Raw genomic sequence first — 22,298 nt, forward strand, 5'->3', positions numbered from 1 at the left:
TGATTGGGAAGAGGAAAAAGATAGAAAAGGAAAGGAAAAAAAAAGAGGAAAAAAAGAGAGGAAAAAAAAGGAGAAAAAAGAGGGAACTACAGCATGTGCCATCGTGGACCCAAGCAATCTGGATTTCATAATGTATAATAAGTGATGAAATACAAGCTGGATTGAATGTAATACAAAACATTTTTTATACGTAGTTATGTTGGTAAGAATGCATGAGAAAAAAAAACATAGTTATATTTAGAACACAGACAGGGACATACTTAGGAGGACTTATGTAAAAAAGAATGATGACTTGACTGAGATGATAAAGGGAAACTAACTCTGTTGGATGTTGTAAAATTTCAATAAAAATATGATTTTGATTTATTCTTGAAGGAATTCAGAGATTGAGCTGTTGTAATGTTACTGGGAAGTGAATTCCAGTACTTTGGCCCGTCGTAAATAAATGTGTTTTGAGCCAACAAAGTTCTCAGAAATGGCAAATGGAAATCATTTGATCGCCGTGTTGGATAATTATGAACGGACTGATTTCTTTGAAACATTGTTTCAAATATATTTGGGAGAGTATTTTTATTATAATTATACATAAATTGTCCTAGATTAAACAAATACAAATCATTAATTTTCAATATTTTATGCTCATAAAATAGTGGGTCAGTATGGGACAAAAATGCAGTATGACATATAACACGGAGTGATTTCTTTTGCAATAAAAGTAATTTATCTAAGAATGTTTTATATGTATTTCCCCACGCGAGAATACCGTAACTTAAATATGAATATAATACGAGCAGGGACGACAGGGACGACAAAGGAAAACTGCTGAGGAAAACTGCTGAGACCGTCATGCTTGTCAAGCTATATGCCGGATGGCAATCACCTGGATTTGTTTGTTTGTTCTGGCATGATACGATGGTATATATTGAAAACGCCCCGTCATCACACTTGCTGTATTCAGAATGAAGGCTCATTGTTTACATTTTTTTTTATTATCGTAGTCTATATTAGATTATGCAATTGGAATGATTCCATGGCTATGTATGCTAAGAATTCCTCACCACCATTAGTTGTCTGTTCTGCACATTTCAATGATCTATCTTTGAATCGTCCTTCCTCTCTCCAATCCAGTCTTCTTCCTTTTATTGACCTTCCGTCCCGTTCTTCTATAATTTGTATTTGTAATGGTCTTGTTCTTACCAATTATAGCTGTGTCTACTAGTTCATGTACCTCATACAAAGTCTCTAGACCATGCATGGGGGGGGGGGGGGTGATACCCGATCCACACCCCACCCCCATGTCTCCTTATCGTTGATGCCATTATTCACAACTATAATGTATCCATCATCATGAACAAACAGCACAGCTATACAAAAGATGTGAATATATCAGAAATAAAGATATAAATTATTATCTTGCCATTCCTCTTTATAAAAACAAACAAACAAAAGTTTGACAACAGTCATCTTCAAACTCTGACGAAGGTGCTGTATAGTTCAAAATGACCCATTGATCTCCTCATAAAGGATGGTATACCTTTACAAACATGGATATACAGTATACGCATTATCATTATATAAAATAATTTATATAATATAACATGGTATATAATACATTATTATATACCATGTTTGTATTATAAACATGGCTCGACTCTAACTATTTTTTTTTTCTGGTAACCCATTCTCACTATAGGCACTAAAGTCATTTAATTTGAAATGTTGGTAGCTTGATGAAGACGTGTATTAATGCCAAGTAAAAGGAAACATAACAATCTATTTTTACTTTTAGTTGGCCGATTATAGGCAGGGCTCGACACTAACGGTGGCCCGGTGGCCCGGGGCCACCAAAAATGAAAGTCGGGCCACCAAATTTAAAAAAAGGGCAAATTTGGTGGCCCGCCTCGGGCCACCAAAATATTTTGAAAAGTATGTCAATAAATTCATAACTTTTTGCGCCGGAAATTAGCAGTTAAATTTGTTCAAAGGATGGATAAAAAGGACTGAATGAATGCCTGAGAGTGAGTGTTGCAAGTTTGTTGAAGTTTATTTATGAGTAGATATGTCCAACTTCTGATTCTTACTATCATAAATCTTAAATATTTGACTCATTATAAAAAAAAAGGACTTTTAATGTTTTTTATTGTTGTTTTTTCGGGACACCAAATTTTTCTCTCGGGCCACCAAAAACTTGCAATTTAGGATTTTGGTGGCCCCATCGGGCCACCAAACAAAAAAGTTAGTGTCGAGCCATGTTATAGGCCATCAAAAGTTCAGTTATCTTTGAACTCGAAATTGCTGTATAGTTCAATGACCCATTGATCTCCTCTTTCTAGGAAAGACTGGTATATGTCAATAAAGTGATTAGTGCAATCAACTTGTAATGAATCATACCCTCATCTCTCCAGCGGTGAGGTAGCTGAAGATCATAATGGTACATTTAGGTTGGAGATATTGCTCTAGAATTGTGGTAGAAAGTCAAACAGAATATGGAACATAATAAAGAGAGGGAAAAAGTGATAAGGTTATGGATTTCTAAGTGCAATGCTACTCCTTATATTGAAATTAGACTTCCTGGCTATAATACCAGAGGATAACCGTGCAAGCAAACATAAAAAAAAAAAAAAAAAAAAACTTAGTCAAAATCAAATCGATAAGAAATAATTCGATAATGTTATGTTTTCAACAGTTAGATTGGTGACAATTTAATCTCAATACAAATTTTAGGTGAAGATGTTGTCAAGTCCAGTTAACCGGCAAATACCTGTACATATGCATTATATCATATATGTTATACATGTTTGTATATGTAAACTGTGCTCGACTTTTTTTTTTCTGGTGCACATGGCCCGTTCTCTTCATGGGCAGTAAAGTCATTTAATTTGAAATGTTGGTAGCCTGCTATGAAGAAGACGTGTATAGTGGTGCCAAATGAAAGGAAACGCTATCTATATTTTGACTTTTAGTTGCCCGATTAAGCCATCAAAAAGTGGCCTGCATGGTTTGTATGCCCTGGACCATCGGGCCACCGGGCCACAGAGAACCCCGAGTCCTATATAGTGTACATCGGGAGGGAAAGAAACTAATGTAGAGAAGAGGTGAAAGAATGATTTACATTTTAGCACATTATCTAAATGTATACAACATTCACTATACAATGCCAACATCACCGTCTTGTGTGTGTGTACATGTGTGTGTGTGTGTGTGTGTGTGTGTGTGTGTGTGTGTTTGTGTGTGTGTGTTTGTGTGTGTGTGTTTGTGTGTATGTGTGTGTGTGTGTGTGTGTGTGTGTGTGTGTGTGTGTTTGTGTGTGTGTGTTTCGGGGTTTTTGTTTTTTTTGACGCACGTGACTATACTGGACCACGAATCCACATACTCCGCCATGTTTCTGGCCATTTTTCCTGTGTGACCTCTACACAGACCTACTCCCATACCTCTTATCCTCTATATAGCTATTTTTTTTTTTTTGTCAGTTTGTATTAGGTGAAGTTCCATTGCCTCATACCCTGCAAAAATATGCTGATTTTTATGGTTCTAAATTTCCATACGGTTTAATTCATTCACATGTTTTGGCTCGTCATAAAACTTCTCCGCGGTTAACCTGATCTGTCCAGGAAATGCTATTCATTTTTTTTTCTTGCCCCTTCTCAGATCATGAATGCAATGCAAGACCAGCATATTCTCGTATTGTTCATCAGATTATTCTCTATATATATTTTATTTTTCTCTATAGTACAGTAATATGATCTCTCTTTTCCCTTCAGGGAACTTTCATTATACCTGACGATCTATCTTCTCTTGTCTGGGTAGTTACAGTCATAAAATGAATGGAAAATATATAATAAGAAGACCACATTTGCAGCAACTTCACATTCTCCGTTTCATGATGTTACAACATCACATGTAAAAAGCTATATGCGTTTTATCTCTTGACTGGATTTTTTTATTTTCGTTTCAATAATTTTCTCCCAGTTATAGTATGGTATTAATAGATATCTGGGGACCGTTTCATGAAAGTTGTCAGCGCTGACAAATTGTCAGTCTCTGACAATCACCATGGTAACAGTCAGTGACCAGAGCTTCTCAGCCAATCAAATCCACAGATTTTGCTGAAATTGTCAGAGACTGACAACTTGTCAGCGCTGACTAAATTGATGAAACACCCCCTACTTCATAATTCCCCTATCTGATTTTATCCTGTGACCTGAGGCTGAACAGGCTTGTTTTTACGTACTATAGGCCCCATCTATCTCTCGTACTATGACCAACGCCCAACTCTAAACAGACCTTTGTGTTTATACTGAGACAGACTGGTACAATCCGATTAACTTTCAGCCAATCTATATGCTTTGCATGATTTTGGTATTTCAGAAATGTATGTTTTCTGTGCTATTTTCGTGAAAAATGTGTACATAAATCAAATTTAGATTTAAAAGTTGAAATGCATGACTCGGATGAGAGAATCTGTCTTCCTCGAGTGATGTAATCTCTTTCCTAACTATACTCAATTGAATGCCATTTGCGATTCATATAATAGTGCCCATTGCTAAAAAAAAATCCCCCAAAACAATGCTCATTATCACTCATTGAACAATGAAAATTTGATTGATTAAACGCGCAAAATATACAGATAGATTATGGAAATGGAAGTATTACATTTTGAGCTGTTTGTTTGCTTGGGCTGTGTGTGTGTGTGTGTGTGTGTGTGTGTGTGTGTGTGTGTGTGTATGTGTGTGTTTTCCTGCAAACTCTGATATCGTCATAATCACATTTCAAATAAGATGACAATGCTAATGAATTTGATAATAATGATACTACAGCTACTGCTACTACTACTATCAAATACTTATACATACTATATTATTGTTATTGTAATGATTATAATAATACTGAATATAATAATTATTATATACTTGTACTGCGCCATCGATCTATATATTGATGTGTGACCTATACTGGGGCGCAGAGGGGCACAACGATATACGCTAGTGCGAATTACTTGTGTACATTAATAGAGTGGAAAGGAAATGGAGAGATAGAAATATATCCAGCCAATATGTTACCTATAACAAGTGGTATCTGGTCTGTATACATCATAAATATATAGCTTCTCAGCCAGAACTTTCCCCTCTATTATGAAGACACCATTACCACAAGTTCATTTGTTTCTTTAAGGTACGTCAAAACAAAAAACATACTGCGAGACAGTGGGAGATGCATGAAGATAATTATTTCATCATCTCCTAAAAATTGAACATATAACTTTGGTCACTGCGAGCAAGGGTCTTTGAAGAAAAACAAAGCTTAGATCAGAAATTTTTAATACCTTTTTTTTTTCTTTTGGCGGGGGGGGGGGGGGGGGAGATGAAAATTTCACTTTTCCATCTGTTTAATGTATATTTGTTAATCGAAGTCAACTTTAATTGCACTTTTACTATGCCCGGACTTTAATCAGCATTTCTTGGCGTGCTTGCTTTCACATAGATAAGCCCTGCTTAAATGGGATGCGATACGCGGTCAAAGTAAGAACAAAAAAAAAAATCGAATAAAAAAAGCAGTAAACAAACTAAGCATGTACCCGCTCTGGCCAGCCATAAAATATAATGCAAAGTCATTCACAGTTTCACATCAAAACCCCTTCCTCCGTGAACTCGTCAGTACAATTCAGCCTATAACGGGCTTTGTGCGGGCAGAATACGGTTGTTTTACGAAGTAAAGTTTGTATCTCAAAGATAACGGTACCTGCATAAAGTTGATTTGGTTGAATCGCTAAGTGCACGATCATGGCAGAATAAAACTGACTGAACCGCCGTCGAGTAAGTCTCTTTCTGGGTTACTCCACGTGTTTCCGGATAAGCACGTTGCTCTTTCTCATCTTCAAGGAGTGAAAAGCCCGGCTGCATGCGGGAGAGCTTCCAGCAGCATTGCTGTTGCGTTCTAACTGGGGCTGGAGACTGGGTCCATGGCATGCTACGATTGGCAGCATGACGTCAGTTTTTCATCCACAAATGTGATGATTAGAGGCGCTGATTACTTTCCACGAGTGTATGGTCTAATAGTGGAGCTAGAACAAATATGACTGTTGTGGCAGCAGTGAAAGCAACGTCTTTGTGTGGTAAGCGATCGGTTATTTTCTAACCCAATATTACCGCTAAGACTTAGTAATACAAGCACAGCATCATTAAGTATACCGGTATAATTTTATGTCGAATGACAATGTATGATTTTCATATTCATTCCTTGTTCACAATGATTCTGAAAGCCTGTTCAGTGATGGATCTTGTCTAAATAAATAAGAAATATTATTTCTCAAACTCAGTATAAGCAATGACAATAAGCGAGTCTGCATTATTATACTTCAAAATAATTTTCCTGGCAGTACAGATTTAATTACATGAAGTGGTCCTATTGAGGGAGCAAAATAAAGCGACCGAGCGAGGGATTGGGGTAGGGGTCTGAGCACTGATCTCCCCTCTAGAGGGGAGATCAGTGGGTCGGAGAAGGAGGGTGATGTACGCCCCCCTCTGAGGGTAAGGGGAATTTTGATAAAATCAAGTTTACAGTTGAATTGTAGGTACAACTTTTAAAACCCCGCGAGGGTGCAGTGTTCTTGTATAAGCATTCAAAATTAGTTTCTTAACTTCTCAAGGGGACCTCAAATCTTTAGAGAATGTTTTCATGTCATGTGTGTGAGTGTGCGTGCGTCTGTGTGTGTATGTGTGTGATTGTGTACCTTGTGACGTCATCCCTTCCCCTTTTACTGGTATGTATATAGGCCTACTTTATCTTACTATCTCTGCTGATGAGAATGATGATAATCCGTGATATTAACAGTGATGATGAGAATGACAATGACAATGATAGCAAATGACTTGACAAAAAATAATGTGACAAACCGTGGATGTGGTCCATTTTTCCTTTCTGACAATAGTTCGTGGGGTGTATGACCTTGTATCTGTGTGATACATGTATAGTATCTGATTCATGTACCTTGATTTGTGTAAGTCGCGTATTATGTTCCATGTATTTCAGTGATGTCCCGCATGTAAAACTGTAGGGCACCTTTGGAAAGCAGTTTTGTACAACAGAATAGGCCAACCCTGCAATATGATAGAGAAAACAAACAAATAAATGAATAAATAATTGAATAAAATCATGAACAAATAGATAAATAAAGATACCCCAAGATGTGAACTCAAACCATAAGGGTTAAAGAATAAGCTAACGTATTCCTTCAACAGAAGTCAATGTTAATTTATTATAGTTGTTTATTCTTTCAATGTAGATTTCTGCTGCTGTCTATTATATTATGGTGATGTTATTATGCCGGGTTATAGCCTCCACACCTATACGAATCACTCTTAGATTGATATTCATAGGGAGGTATCTCTTCTACCTCCCCGCATGGGGTGCTGTTCGTTATTCCGAAGGTTCGCTATTCCGAAGGTTCGTTGTTCCGAAGGGTCGTTAATCCGAAACACGCAAATTCCCTATACCTAGAGGTTCGTTAATCCGAAAATGAAAAAGGGTTCGTTAATCCGAAAATTTGTGGCGTTATTCCGAAGGTTCGTTATTCCGAAGATCGGTTAATCCGAAAATGAAATTCGAAACAATGAACCTTCGGAATAACGAATCTTAGGAATAAAGAGCATTCGGAATAACGGACCTTCAGAATAACGAGCTGTAACCCCTGCATGGTAGGCGCAGGGAGGTGGGAAAAGATACCCCAGCGCTGACAGTGACCTGTTCATACAGCTTTACCAAGGTAGATGCAGAAAGCGCGCAAACAAAATTACTCTGTAAAGTATGAGCACACCTAGCACAATTCAAACACAAAACCTTATAACTATGTTAAACACTAAAAGTATTATCCATCCTAATTTTGTGCTTAAACATCCATATCTTTATGAATGAACAAGATTGACAGTTAACTTGAGTTACTTTCAATGGGAGCGAATCCATCTAAAATGGTGCTTAAACCGAATCCATCTAAAAACTAAAACCGAAACTATAGTTTGAATAGTACAAATACATTTCAATATGAGCCTATATATTTCTGATGTGTTTAAGCACATCGTTACTATACGAGAGTAATATATATAGGTGATGTCATCTTTCGAAAATTCAGTGCTAGGGTTGTCCAGAGCGGAGACCGTCAGAGTGTAATATGTCCTTGTTTGTTAATCATAATGATAAATAATTGCTGTGCCTTGTCTTTTGTGATTGCCTCTGTCTACTTTCCTTTTATTTAGTTAGAAGTAATATGAGTAAAAATAAGCTTATGCTCAATTCACGCACGAAGACCACAGTCTTGACAATGATAAGCAAACTTGGGAATTCAGGTGGTTCGTCGTCAATGACGCAAGATCCAAATATTATGGCGACTTACGTAACTTCGACATGTTACACTGTTCAAACATCGTAATCATCAGATCATGTTACCCCACAAGCCATGCCGATAAGTACAATGTGAAATGAGATCACATCCGCTCGTCTCTGGTATCAGTGCTTGCTGTGCGTAAAGATGTTCATAATCCCCGCTATAAAACAATTAAGATAACAGGTAGCGAAGTCTCATTTAAAGATAAGCTGACGTCGGAGGAATTCAAGAGAATTTTATTATTCCACATCAAAATGATTTTGCTGATAGTCAAGGAGTAGAATACATGCGTGTGTGTGTGTTTGTGTTTGTGTATGTGTGTGTGTGTTATCTACGTCATCCACACGTTTCTATTGAGATATACAAATTCTTGACGTAAAAGACGAGGATTCAGTACCAACAGAATACGGGTGCACGTCACGAGACCGACACCCACGAGTCATACATCCAACGAGTCATACAGCTCACAAGTCATACAGCCCATGAGTTATACAGCTCACTAGTCATACAGCCCATTAGTTCGACACTAAGCTAACAAGGCCCACGAGACCGACACATTAAGCCCCGTGTTGTATCTGTCGAACTCGTGGGCTGTTTTAACCTAGTGTCGAACTCATGGGCTTTATTTGCCTATACACAGTGTCGAACTCATGGGCTGTATGACTCGTGAGCTGTATTATTCATGGACCTGTTTTCGATATCGAACTCGTGGGCTGTATGACTCGTGGGTGTCGGTCTAGTGGGATGACCCCCAGGATACTACATCAATCCACATAATCTTTATTCACATAATGGATCCAAATATTATGTCATCGTTTGTTTGCAAAGATATTCGCGATTCATAGTGGTAAATGTGAATGGACGCAACACGATCAGGATGGTCTCAAACTCCCTAGAAGGAGAGATTCGCCTTTCTTTATTCCCGAATACATATTCTTCTCTGAGAAAATGCTATAGTATACCCATTTTCGATGAGTTAAAACATATGTTGCCCATAAATGCGTCATTTTTCTAATTTTTCAGTACGTAATATTAACATGATACTTACACATGCTAAGTTCTAAACAGTAGACAATAAAATAAACGATGACCACTGTGCACAATGACAACTGTCCACTGAGGATTTGCAGACCCTAATCACCAGGAAGGATGGGGATGATGACGTGTCCTAAGAATGGACGCAAATGTTATTCTTACAGACAGGCTCTTACAGAAGAATTCCACACCAAAAATGAATAAACTTCATTCAAAAGACAGAGAACAATATTCCCTACCGAATGATAGAAATGACAAAAATCGGTTAAGAAACACCGGAGATATGACATTTTGAAATTTCATGTTTTTCCGGAAAAAAAAATTCTTGACCAGTCTTTATGAATATTCAAATGAGCGATTTGATGATGTCATACCCTCACAATATTTCATGTATGTTATATATGAAATTTGGGGGAAAATATTTTTTAGCTGATACAAATAAAAGCATGTTCCCATCAGAGTAAACATTTGTTCTTTTTATATTTATACAGCTGAAATAATAATATGAGATTTTTGTCCCATATGAAATGAATAAGAAATTGTAAGAGCACGACATCGTCAACTTGCTGATTTGAATATTCATAAGGTATGCATTTTCAAGAAATGTTTTTCCGAAAAAATATGAAATTTCAAAATGTCACATCTTAGTCTGATTTTTTGTCATTTTTGTATCGTTCTGCAGGAAATATTTTTTCCTTTCTTTTAAGTTTATCTATTTTGGGGATGGATTTCCTTTTTTAATTTATTGATTGGCGTCCTGAAGGGAAAGGAAGACGTGGCAGACCCAAGCAGATATGGAGAAGAACAGCACGAGGGTGAAATGATATCAGATCACATACAGTCCTGGGCTTCTCTCCAGAGGATGGCCAGCAACAGAGACAGGTGGAGGGCTTTCGTCGCTGGCCCTACACGCCGAGGGGGGAGGGGAGTGGGGAGGGGGAGGGGAGAGGGGGAGGGGGAGGGGTGGGAGGGGGAGGGGGAGGGGAGGGGAGGGGGAGGGGGAGGGGGAGGGAGGAGAAGGGGAGGGGGAGGGGGAGGGGGAGGAGGGATTACGAGGAGGAAGGGCACCATAAGGGTTGAACTGACCTGACTGACCTGACCTGACCTGACTCTGACCTGGCCTGACTGTGCGCAATGAAAGCTAAAGGACGGTTTGAACAAAAATATGAAGTCAGATTTCCTTATGAAGCGAACCGAAAAGCAGGTCCAAATACTATAATTGCGCAGCAGTCAGTGAATTAAAAAAACAACAACTAAAACTGATCAACGCAGCAACTAAAAGACTACAAAGGCGTCAGTGAATATTGATAGTTACAATCTAGTTTCCAAATTAATGTTTTCCTTGAGCTTACCTATGCGTGATAAGAAAAATTGTATCTTCATTTATGTTTTGAAGATGTTGAGATGTGTTAGCATGTTAGTGTGTGTGTATGTGTGTGTGTGTGCCTGCGTATGTGTTTTCATACATTCACGTTCCATTTTTTTTTCTTTCAGTTACGTTGTTCACTCCTGAGGGACGTGCACAGTTCATGCCATCAGCTTTTATAGTATATGATCCTCTGAGAAAAATAAATCGCATACTTTTCAACCGGTGCAATAAGCACATGGGGGTTATCCTTGACATTGATCTTTGACTCAACCACGAACATTATCCCTAGCAATTCCCCCTCCCACATTATACTCACACACACACACACACACACACACACACACACACACACACACACACATTTCCTCTCCCACATTATACTCACACACACATACACACACCCACCCACACACACGCACACACACCACACACACAGGCCTACACACACGCTAGAAGACGTCCCAAGGACCCTGAAAGAAAGCCGCATTTATGTTTCAGACAATAAAGATAAGAGCAGATCCGCGCGAAATCTCCAGCCTCCCCCCCCCCCCCAAGAAATGAATGATAAAATGTTACTTCAGAATCTTGTAGTGTACGGAAACAAACAGTACCCGTAACAATCGTCGATATGGGAAATGATAACCCTGTAATTGGCGTATCTACTGGTACAAATTTCTCATTCAATTAAAAATGTTTATTACTTTTTGTTTCTGCAGTTTCAGAGTTTTTACAATAGATTGTAAAGGCTTTTTAATAAATGATATTTCTCATCATGAATGCAAATTTGTGAATACATTCCTATCATTGTGAATATTCTAAAGACGAGTTTCATATGACCAGAGAGAAATGTAAGTAAAACCTTGAGTCTTATTACAATTCACAAATGTGAGCCCACACTTGCTTTCCCTTCTTATTAGGCATGCGGGTTCCGGTTAACAAGTCTACGTTGCAGAAGAGGTAACTCTTGTGAGTTCGCTGTTACAGAGATGTCTTCCAGCCCAGAGCTGTCCGAAGTCGGATGCACCACCGGACACGGGAGGGAGTATCTCTGTCCACGACCGGGCGTCGATCCCGCCGACCACACGGCCTGCTGTCAGCTAACGGGATCGGTTGCTTTCACTTGCTGTGCGCCAACCCGAGTCATCACCCCCGATCCCGTGGGTGAAGGCGGGAGCTATCTACCGGTCACTGTGACCCCTGATGTCAGACAAACCGGAAACCAAGGAGCTATCACACTGGACACTGCAGAAACAGGGGGCACGTCCGGATTCTATTTTAGTTCGTACACCACCAGCACGATTGTGCCGCCGATAGATTCCGACCCACAATGCTGGTAGGTATTTTAATCATGGTTTACAGTGTTGCTAAGTGCTCCTCCCCTATTTTCTCTACCTTAAAGGTCAACAGCTCAGACATTGTTTGCTCCTTGCATTTAGCAATGAGCCAACATGTCTTTTTCCTTTCGTTTAAATTGTGCATATTCATAATAGTTCACTTTGCTTCACTTAGAAAACCCAATAGCCTGTGATACAAAGACGGATGAAACCATGTAGGCCCTATAACGTTTGACATTATTCCTTCAAATATTGCTATAAGTGTGGCTTCTTAATTTAAAAAAAAAACCTCAAAAAGAATGTAGAGAAAAAGAAAATGACATTTCAACAGGTTCAAGCAAAGTCGGATATGATTATAGGATGTTGAAGTTTCACACATTTTCGTGAAACAGTGACATCGTTAATTCACAACAACGTACTTTAGCCAAGGATGATAATTATGTCATATCATTTCTATGACTCTCCCGATGTATATATACTGTTCATAAAAACCGATTACTTTTGTCAATGATACAGCTATTATGAACTTCACCAACAGGTATTGCACAAAGTCGTCTGTGGTTATAAAGTGAAACTCCAGAACGCTTTAATGCGACTGGCATAGTATTTTCTTCTTTTATATCTTTCCCTTATTTCTATCCATCCTATAATGATCATGCAGTAAACTATCCATCAATATAAAATCATGATAGGTAATGGAGTGTCAGGTTGGAAAACCTGAAGGAAAATTCAATCTCAGTGTTGTGCATGGTTGTAAAATTATAGTAATTCATATTTTTTCACCCTCTCTCCTGGCTCATCTTTCTTATCTTGTTCGAAAGTGCGTGGTTGAGCTTCGTCGCCATCTTCATTGGCGCGTGTGTGCTTGCCTGGTTCCTCATCACCGCCCTTGTCGTGTGCTACCAAGTAATGACGAGGAGGAATTCGACCACCGTTCTTCCCCGGTGGGTGTCGAGGTGTAGAGAAGGAGCCTCCCAGGACAACGGGACACGCAGGTACATTAGCTACCAGCCAATTGTCCACTACGACTTGGCCAAAGTCCCCATCGTTACAGACTGTGAACGGAGGTCGAGCTCGGGATCGTCGGTTACGGAATACCTTATGGAGCATGCGCCCATGCCAGTTTGTCCGACCATGGAGCTAAAACCTAAGTGGGAGAACAACGATGAGGGCGCCCCTGCATCCTCTTCTGACAACACCAATGCTTTGTGGGAATACTTCCCCGAAGAGTTCGAAAGACGGTTTAACAGGTCGACCGAGGTCGGCAATGATGCGGACGCTGGCTATTCTGAGAGCAGTATCGATGACGATGATGACGATGTCAGAATGTACAATGAACCCAGGTGGGAAGATTGTTTCAACAGTGACCTCACCGACGGCTCCTTTGTCCAGCCCGATGACGACAACGTCAGCCTGACAGATGAACACGATGAAACGTGAAAAGGGTTATGCATGATATTCGCCGCTATAGAAACTGAGTTAATGTATTCAGAGTTTGTGATAAGTTGCAAGAGGACATTAACATGATACACTGATTATTCTTCAGCCATACCTTGGCAAACTAGAATGCAAAGTAAGATGCGTTTTCCACCCTACAAAAAATAAGATGACAAGAAACAAACAAACGAACAACGAAACGATGAGCAAAAATAGACATGTTCCATATTGCCTTCTCAAAACTATTCTGCGAAAATAAACTGAAAGCAGTATGACTCTACATAAATAGGTATACATGTAGTTCATGGTTGGTGGTTGTGCTGAAGAAAACACATCTATAATGGTATAGAATCACTACATGATAATAATCACAATGTCCTATTTGGCAAGAATGCCGTCACACTATTTACGGTCATGTTATATTTAAGATTTTGTGAAACTCGATCCGTTTTTATTGCAGTCGAAAGACCCACAGCAAAGGAAGCAAAGAAAATGTGCGGGTGTGGTCTGAAGTAGAGTTCTGCAACAGCAATTGTCGCAACACTCAAGGAACTTTTATACTGACAAAGCGGTTGCGATCTATGGAAATTTGCAAATGAGTCGGGGTGGGGCTGATTTGAACAAGACAAATAAAATGAAATATTTAAAGGGAATGTATAGTTTTGGTTGACACCTAAATTTCAGGTTTCTAACATTTTTTTGGTAAGATAATGAGAAACCCTTTATAAAATATGAAAGAGCATGTAATTCATGAGGAATTCAACGTTTATTTGATGAAAATTGGTTTTGAAATGGCTGAGATATCCAAAACAGAGCAATTCTAATAAGTGGGGGACCCACACTTTATTATGATCGCTTTGTTTTCCTTTGTTTTTGGATGTTTCCGTCATTCCGAACCCGATTTTCATCAAATAAACTTTGAATTCCTTTTAAAATGGCATGCTCTGTACTATTTCATAAGTGTTTTCGTGATATTTTTCAAAAAGTTAAAAGCCCAATTCTCATCTCCACCAATACTGTACTATCCCTTTAAATGAAAGTATGAATATTCAACTACGAATGAAAATTGAACAACTCGAAATTGACGATGCGTACGCCATTAAAGAAATTTTATGAGTTTTCCTCTTGGCAGTATGCTTTAGTAGCATCATCAACGCGATTTCCATGAATCGAAAAGTATACAATAAGCTGGCTTTTTGCCATTCCAGCTTCATTCATCTGCATCGTGAAATTTCCATTTATGGGCCAAGAACTTTCTGTCGTACTTCTCTATTTATGTGTTAGTGTGTGTGTGTATCTTTTTCTGTCCTCCTCAGACCCACATACTTTATTATATGTGTTTAATTACCTCCATCAGGTTTCGTATACTCTAACTGAAATCTTATAAAAGTTTGCGTCAATGTTGTGCCACAATGGCAGTATGTGGTGGTCGCAAATCATTTTTTTTTTTAATGGGGAAGTATAACATAGGATCCCTCTCATACTTTTTTTTCAGTGCGTTTCATTCACTGCGTTCACGCTTATGTTCCGTATGTCATTATTCCTTCTAATTCCAGGCTTTATACACCACTGTGCAATGTTTTTGTCTATATCAATAAAGTAAATCATGACATTCATGATATAGTGTGAAGAAATAAAACATTGTCTATCTGAATCGCTGTCTGAGTATAATACATAATGCTAAATTGACGACTATGTTTTATTCTAATCATCCATCTTTAAAAGCGCAATTCCATACCCTGCTCAAGTTGGCCTTCATACATAGTGAATAGCAGCACCAGATGGGACCTGCATCATAAATTTGAAACTAAAATAAGAAAGTTACAAAATCAAGCTTTACATGTTATCATCAATCAGTGGTAATAGTCGGCACTCAGGGCCTATATACTCATATCAATATTGACAGTGGCGATGACGTCATCATTTTACAAATCTCCCATAATGACTATCCACAAACCTTTAGGCCTACTTAATTTCCTTGTTTTTGACATGAAGTGAAACAGAAACCATCATCGCCTCACATGACTGTATGAATAACGATATTCTGGTATTAATCTTTTTGTAAAAGTACAGACCAAGAATATGATTTTGATAACAACTTCTTTTTATACAATCACCAAAGAGAGGGTTGTGAAATGATGACATCATAATTGTCTTAATATTTGCTATTCGTAGGTGAAAAATATGCGAAACGTCAAGATTCCATAACTTTCGTTTGTAATATCCAATTTGGATGAATCTTCTATTATTGTGTTCATGCAATGGTCCCTTTAACATTGAAGATACCTCGGCCATGGTGTGGGGACGGCGCCTTTAGATTGATCAAGGAGTTATCAAACAACTCTTGGATTGATATGATATACAGTAGCTCCATTTATACAGTGAGATAGACTTGTTGGAATTTTGTTGTTGTTTTTTAATGGTTTTTACGCCATTGGTCCCGCTACCTGATTTTCCGTCTATCCATTTGCTTCAATAAACTCCATGTATCAACCATAATTGGGGAAATTTACAAGTTTTCGGACAGGGGTTTAGAGCCAAAACCTCCAATAATACCGATGTAAATAATAAAGATGAAATTAAAAGCAACACTTGGAGGAGTTAAAGAATACTACGTCAGTAACAAAAAGTCGACCGAACGAAATGAGACTGAAGAAACAGATGTGAAACAAAATAATGCAAATACTCTACGGATCTACACCACTTTAGATGTGACTCATCAAAACGGATCACTTTGCCATGGACCACTGTGTACAAAAAATGACGCACCACACAGTATGATAATAAAATCACCTTTAGTCATTATGACGCTTCGAAAATGTACAACAAATCCGCAGACAACGCCAAGAATACATTTAAGGAGTTCAAATCCCAGGTCACTAATCAATGTAGCTGTAGAGATGCTTCTGTAACTTTAGACAAGATTACATTTTGTATAATAATCTCATGACACTTTTGAAAGCGAATTAGCGGGGACCCATTCCCATTGATGACGACTTCGTGTCGTCAACATTGAATATCAGCCAGGAGCGAAGATCGTCGATCCTCAGTCTGCCTGACGTCATTGACATATTCCTCAGTAATCACGACCTACGACTCCTCTTTGTTTCCTACATCTCTCTCCCTCTCTCTCCCCCCCTCTCTCTCTTTCTTCTCTCTCTCTCTCTCTCTCTCTCTCTCTCTCTCTCTCTCTATATATATATATATATATATATATATATATATAATATGTATATATATATATATATATATATATATATATATATATATATATATGACCACCGGTAAAGTTTCTCACGCTCTAGCAGCCAACAGCAAACTCGTGAGCTAGCTGTGGCAAAATCTTCGTTTAGCCATTGTTTCCTTCCCGTGTCCTTTGAGTAATACATGCTTGATTCACGTCTTCGTGTAGCCTTTGATTTGTGTGTTGATCGGGTGCTATCACATGACCTTGAGGTATAGACATTGATCATCATACTTTTTTCGGCTGTTGTTGGCTTTTTACCAAGTTCGGGGCCATCAAGTTCGTATGACCGTCTTGTGTCAGCTTCAAGAAAGTGTGATATGCTCAAACTGCGCAAGAATGCTTTTCGACACCCATTTGTTGGGGAAGATTTCCTCCGAATATCGGCCTTTACCCTTCATATTTTGAACATCGCGTGTCCTCCTCAAATCATTCGTATGCTCAGTGAAAACAGTCCTAAGAAAATAATTATACAAAGTCCGCGCACCCCCACAAAGAAGTCCAAAGTTCATAGTAAATATAATAATAGGATAGACCACCCTCCCTGGATAGACGGCACGTTATCTTTAGTGCACTTTCCAGGGTCTTGTGTTTAAAGGGTCACAGAGGGTTAACATCACTCAAATATTGTCAGCAGATTATTCAACCAGGAATTTGATCTCCAATCTGAATAGATTTCATTTGTTTACCCTCGCAGCTATACCGCAGTGCTTGTACTAGGACCCAATTCACTTTGCTTAATAATTCCGCTCATGCTGCGAATGGAAATACAGTTGATAGTTGCTGTATTACATCGCGTAAAAACGCAAGTTCACCTCTGTTTCATAAGACTCGATTTGTTGGAATTAAAGTGAAATCCGTGGTCTACATCTGATCATCATGCCTTCTGCTAATCAGTTCGCCGTATTGTTCCAGGCGGCTTTGGCCATCTGCTGTATAGTCATAGCAGGCTATGTAGCGCTCCCTTACAAACTTGGCTTCCCACCGAACCTCTCCGGAGGCGATCGTCTGGTCTTCGCATTCCGCTGCCTGTCGTTCTCTGCTCTCCCTCTATTCGTCTGTGTGAACAGAGTAGGCTCTCAGCGATTTGCCAACATGGAACACTAGGTGCTCATCCCACGGCCCCTGTGGCCCCGTCCATGACGACCTTCGTGACCTATCAGAGGATCCTCCAGAATACCGTGGAGCAAACCCTCCTGCATGTCTTAGCTGTCTTGGGGATGGCCTCTTGTCTGGAGGTTGACCGGCTGCAGTTGGTACCGCTCCTCGTCTTGCTCTTTGTTGTTGGTCGCACCTTTTTCTTCGTGGGATACGTCGTCAAACCGATTCTCCGAGGATTTGGTTTCGCCTTGACCTCCATCCCTACCATGCTCGGGATACTGTACTCCGTGCACAACGTCGCCTGGCAAGTCTACAACGGCCAGAAGACGCCATAATGTGACAGCTCAGAGGAACGAAATGTGCAAGCAATTCATGGCTTTAATCCAACGGATTGACCTTAGTAAAGAGATATGAAAGACTTGAAACGAGGAAGAAGATTTCTGGAGAGAGCTAGCGATGATTCTTTATATGCAGAAACATAGGGTATGCTCAGTCTTCTTTGTAGTGATAGGCGAGTACTGAAAAACTTTCAGTAACGACTTACAGATTTGAGTAATATGTAATAGAATAATTAATGCAAATTCAATTGTAATGAAGCATCATTTTCAGAGTATGAACAGTTTGTATTTAGTTTGCGAGTGAAATGGAAACTAAAAAAGCCATTGTGATGTAGGTTTCATCCATTAATTATATGCTTATGCGTTATCAGTATTGGAAGGTGCTGTAGGCGTCCTGCTTAATACTTTTTGACCGTAAATCACAGCCATGAAGCATTATCATTACCACTTACCCAGTTTAAAAAGAATTGACTCTATTTCTTTCTTTCTTTCTTTTTTAAAACATGTCGTAAGAATCAAACACTAATGTTCGATTTGTTGAAGAAAAGGTAATCATTCGTATTTCTTGGTTGTATAAACAAGTGAGTGCATTACATTTATGAATACGTCTACCAATGGCGTCTTAATTCAGGAAGACATAATTTTCACAGACAGCTTTTGCTTTGTTTTAGGCCTATTTGTTTACTTTTTATACCCCCGCCACACTTAGTGTGAAGGGGTATATAGGAATCACCGTGATGTTGGTCGGGCGGTCGGGCGGTCGGTCTGTTGCAAAATCTTGCTTTGCGAACTCCTTCTACAGTTTTGAAGCAATTTAAATGAAACTTAGGGTAAATGATGATATTGAGGTTTTGTGTGTGTGTGTCGGACAATGCGTTGCCATGGTAACCACAATTTAACCAAAACCTTAAGGATGGAACTACTTCCATAGTATTTCAGCAATCAATTTCAAATTTGGTATCTATGATGATCTATAGGTGTAGTTATGCAAGACACTCTTTGTGTTTGTATTTGACGAAGCGTTGCCATGGTAACCGCATGTTTTCTTCGAAATCCTGTGGAGTGAACAACTTCTACAGTTTTGAAGCAATTTAAATGAAACTTGGGGTAAATGATATTGAGGTATAGATGTGTAAGACATGGTTTTTTGTGTGTGTTTGTCGGAGAATGCGTTGCCATGGTAACCACAATTTTACCAAAACCTTGTGGAGGGAACTACTTCCATAGTATTTAAGCAATCAATTTCAAAATTGGTATCTATGATGATCTATAGGTGTAGTTATGCAAGGCACTCTTTGTGTTTGTACTTGACGAAGCGTTGCCATGGTAACCGCATGTTTTCTTCGAAATCCTGTGGACTGAACAACTTCCACAGTTTTGAAGCAATTGCAATCAAATTTAGTAGGCATTGTGGCCTTGAGGCATAGATGTGGAACACATAATTTTTGGGTTTGTCAGACAAAGCATTGCCATGGTAACCATAATATTACCAAAACCTTGTGGATGGAATAACTTCCCCATCATTCAAGCAATTAAGGTCAAATCTAGTATGTATGATGATCGGGAGGTGTAGTTATGCAAGCCAATGTGTTAATATAAGAAAAATGTGTTGCCATGGTAACAACTCATTTTTGTATCGAATTGAACCATTTAATCTATGAAGGTGAAATTTAGTGTGTATGATGCTCTTTATGTGTAGTTTTGCAAAATGTCCTTTGTATTTGTATCGGACAATGTGTTGCCATGGTAAGCGCATTTTTTTTATATCCTGTGGAGTGAACTTCTTCCACAGTTTTCAAGCAATTGAAACCAAATTTGGTAGGCATTATGGCCCTGAGGTATAGATGTGGAACACATAATTTTTGTGTTTGCCACACAAACCGTTGCCATGGTAACCATAATTTTACCAAAAGCTTGCAGATCGAATAACTCTTCCATCATTCAAGCAATTAAAGTCAAATTTAGTATGTATCATAATCTAAAAGTGTAGTTTTGCAAGACACCAATGTGTTAGTATATATAAGGAAAATGTATTGCCATTGTAACCACTCATTTTTGTATCAAAATAAACAATTCAAGCTGTGAAGGTCAAATTTGGTGTGTATGATGGTCTTTAAGTGTAGTTATGCAAAATGTCCCTTGTGTTTGTATCAGACAATGCATTGCCATGGTAACCACACTTTTTACCCAAACCTTGTGGAACCAACTGTTACCATAGCACTCGCAACTGTGGTCACAATTTGTTTGTATGATAACTCGACAAGTGCACAAACTTGGTATTAACGTCATTGCCCTCATGACATCACACACTATAAATCAACACTCGGGGCGGGGGTATTAATCACCTTCAGTGATAATTCTAGTTTTTACTGTTATTGCTGTTTTGCCTGTGTCCATGTTTGGAGATCTAAATTCAGTGATTTTAAGACAAAATGCTCATAATTATTTCGCTTTACGATTAGCTATGTTTTTTTTTTTGTTACTGTTGTTGTTGGAAGTAATCTCCTATTTTAAATGTGGAAAGAAATAAAGGAGAGTCCCATGCTCTTGGTCAATCAATTTTTCTGTTCATGTAATGTTCTAGGACGTTTTATTCAATCAGTGTAATTAATGAATTCAGTTATAAATTCAAGAATACGGCTAAGATAGCACCATGCAGATGGCATATAATAATCCTTTGCGCTTCAAGGGCCCTTAAAGGACAAGTTCACCTTCATAAACATACGGATTGAGAGAATGTAGCAATATTAGTAGAACACATCATTGAAAGTTTGAGGAAAATCAGACAATCCGTTCAAAAGTTATGAATTTTTGAAGTTTTTGTGCAGTACCCGCTGGATGAGAAAACTACTGCAGTGTATGAATAACTTAGATGTCACATGCGTACAACAATATAAGGAAAATATAAAGAGAATTTCACAAAATTCCATCTTTTGAAAAAAAGTACACATTCCCCTGACTCGTAACCGATAAATGTTATGGGTAATATTATTCCCCGTGCCTTTAGAAAGAGGCAAGTCAATTGCTCTTTTATCATGCGAAAAAAGTGAAAATATGTTGAATTTTCTTTCATATTTTCTTTATACTGTTGTACGCATATGACTCACAAGCTGTAGTAGTCTCCTCATCCAGCGGTTCCAACACAAAAATTTAAAAAAATCATAACTTTTGCATCGATTGTCCAATTTTCCTCAAACTTTCACTGATGTGTTCTACTAATATTGTTGCATTTTCTCAATCCTTATGTTTATGAAGGTGAACTTGTCCTTTAAAAAGGGGGCCCTGGACACCCCCCCCCCCCCTCCCCCAGCAAATATTAAGTATAGGGACTTCGGGTTCGTGATGTGCACTGTGCACGTATTAAACACAGCATCGCAGACCAGTGTCCTTTGAGTACATGCTTGATTCACATCTTCGTGTAACCTTTAATTTTTGTGTTGTTCAGGTGCCATCACATGACCTTGAGGTATAGACATTGATCATCATACTTGCTTCGGCTGTTGTTGGCTTTTTACCAAGTTTGGGGCCATCAAGTTCGTATGAGTATGACCATTTTGTGTCAGTTTCAAGACAGTGTGACACACGACTTTCGCACATACGTAACTATATAGGTCATTAGAACTACGCTCAACTACGCAAGAATGTTTTTCGGCACCATTGTGGGGGAAGTTTTCCTTCGAATACCGGCCTCGGTTTATACCGTTTATATTTTAAACACCGTGTGTCCTCCTCAAATCATTCGTATGCTCAGTGAAAACAGTCCTAAAGCAAGGTTCCCACTTAGCCGAGTTGGAGTCTCGAGTTGTGCCGAGCTGCGCGAGTTTGAGTTCAGCACGAGTTACTTCGAGTTAGGGAAATTTTTGAACATGTTCAAAAATTTTGGAACCACTCGCGAGTTCACGGGGAGTTTTGCAGATTCACTACGAGTTACGCGAGTTGTCGGGAGTTACCCGAGTTATACATGAAGAGCTTTACGCGAGTTATCGCAAGTGCCGGGAGGCAACTTGCCACAACTCGCCAAAGTTCGGCACTGTAACTCGGCTAAGTGGGAACCCTGCTTAAA

The 22,298-nt window shown here is 38.8% G+C and overlaps 1 protein-coding gene across 1 annotated transcript; it reads left to right on the top strand.

The window, feature by feature from the left end:
* The first annotated feature begins 17,509 nt into the window (after positions 1–17,509).
* LOC139744391 (transmembrane protein 79-like) lies at positions 17,510–18,357 on the top strand. The gene is given in 2 exon segments (XM_071654833.1): positions 17,510–17,892; positions 17,895–18,357. Coding segments are annotated over 2 exon segments (555 nt in total). The 5' UTR covers positions 17,510–17,675; the 3' UTR covers positions 18,233–18,357.
* Positions 18,358–22,298: the final 3,941 nt, after the last annotated feature.

Source organism: Diadema antillarum, unplaced genomic scaffold, assembly GCF_040938485.1.
Source record: "Diadema antillarum isolate AM-2024a unplaced genomic scaffold, OU_Dant_1.0 seq00001166_RagTag, whole genome shotgun sequence".
Taxonomy (NCBI): Eukaryota; Metazoa; Echinodermata; class Echinoidea; order Diadematoida; family Diadematidae; genus Diadema; species Diadema antillarum.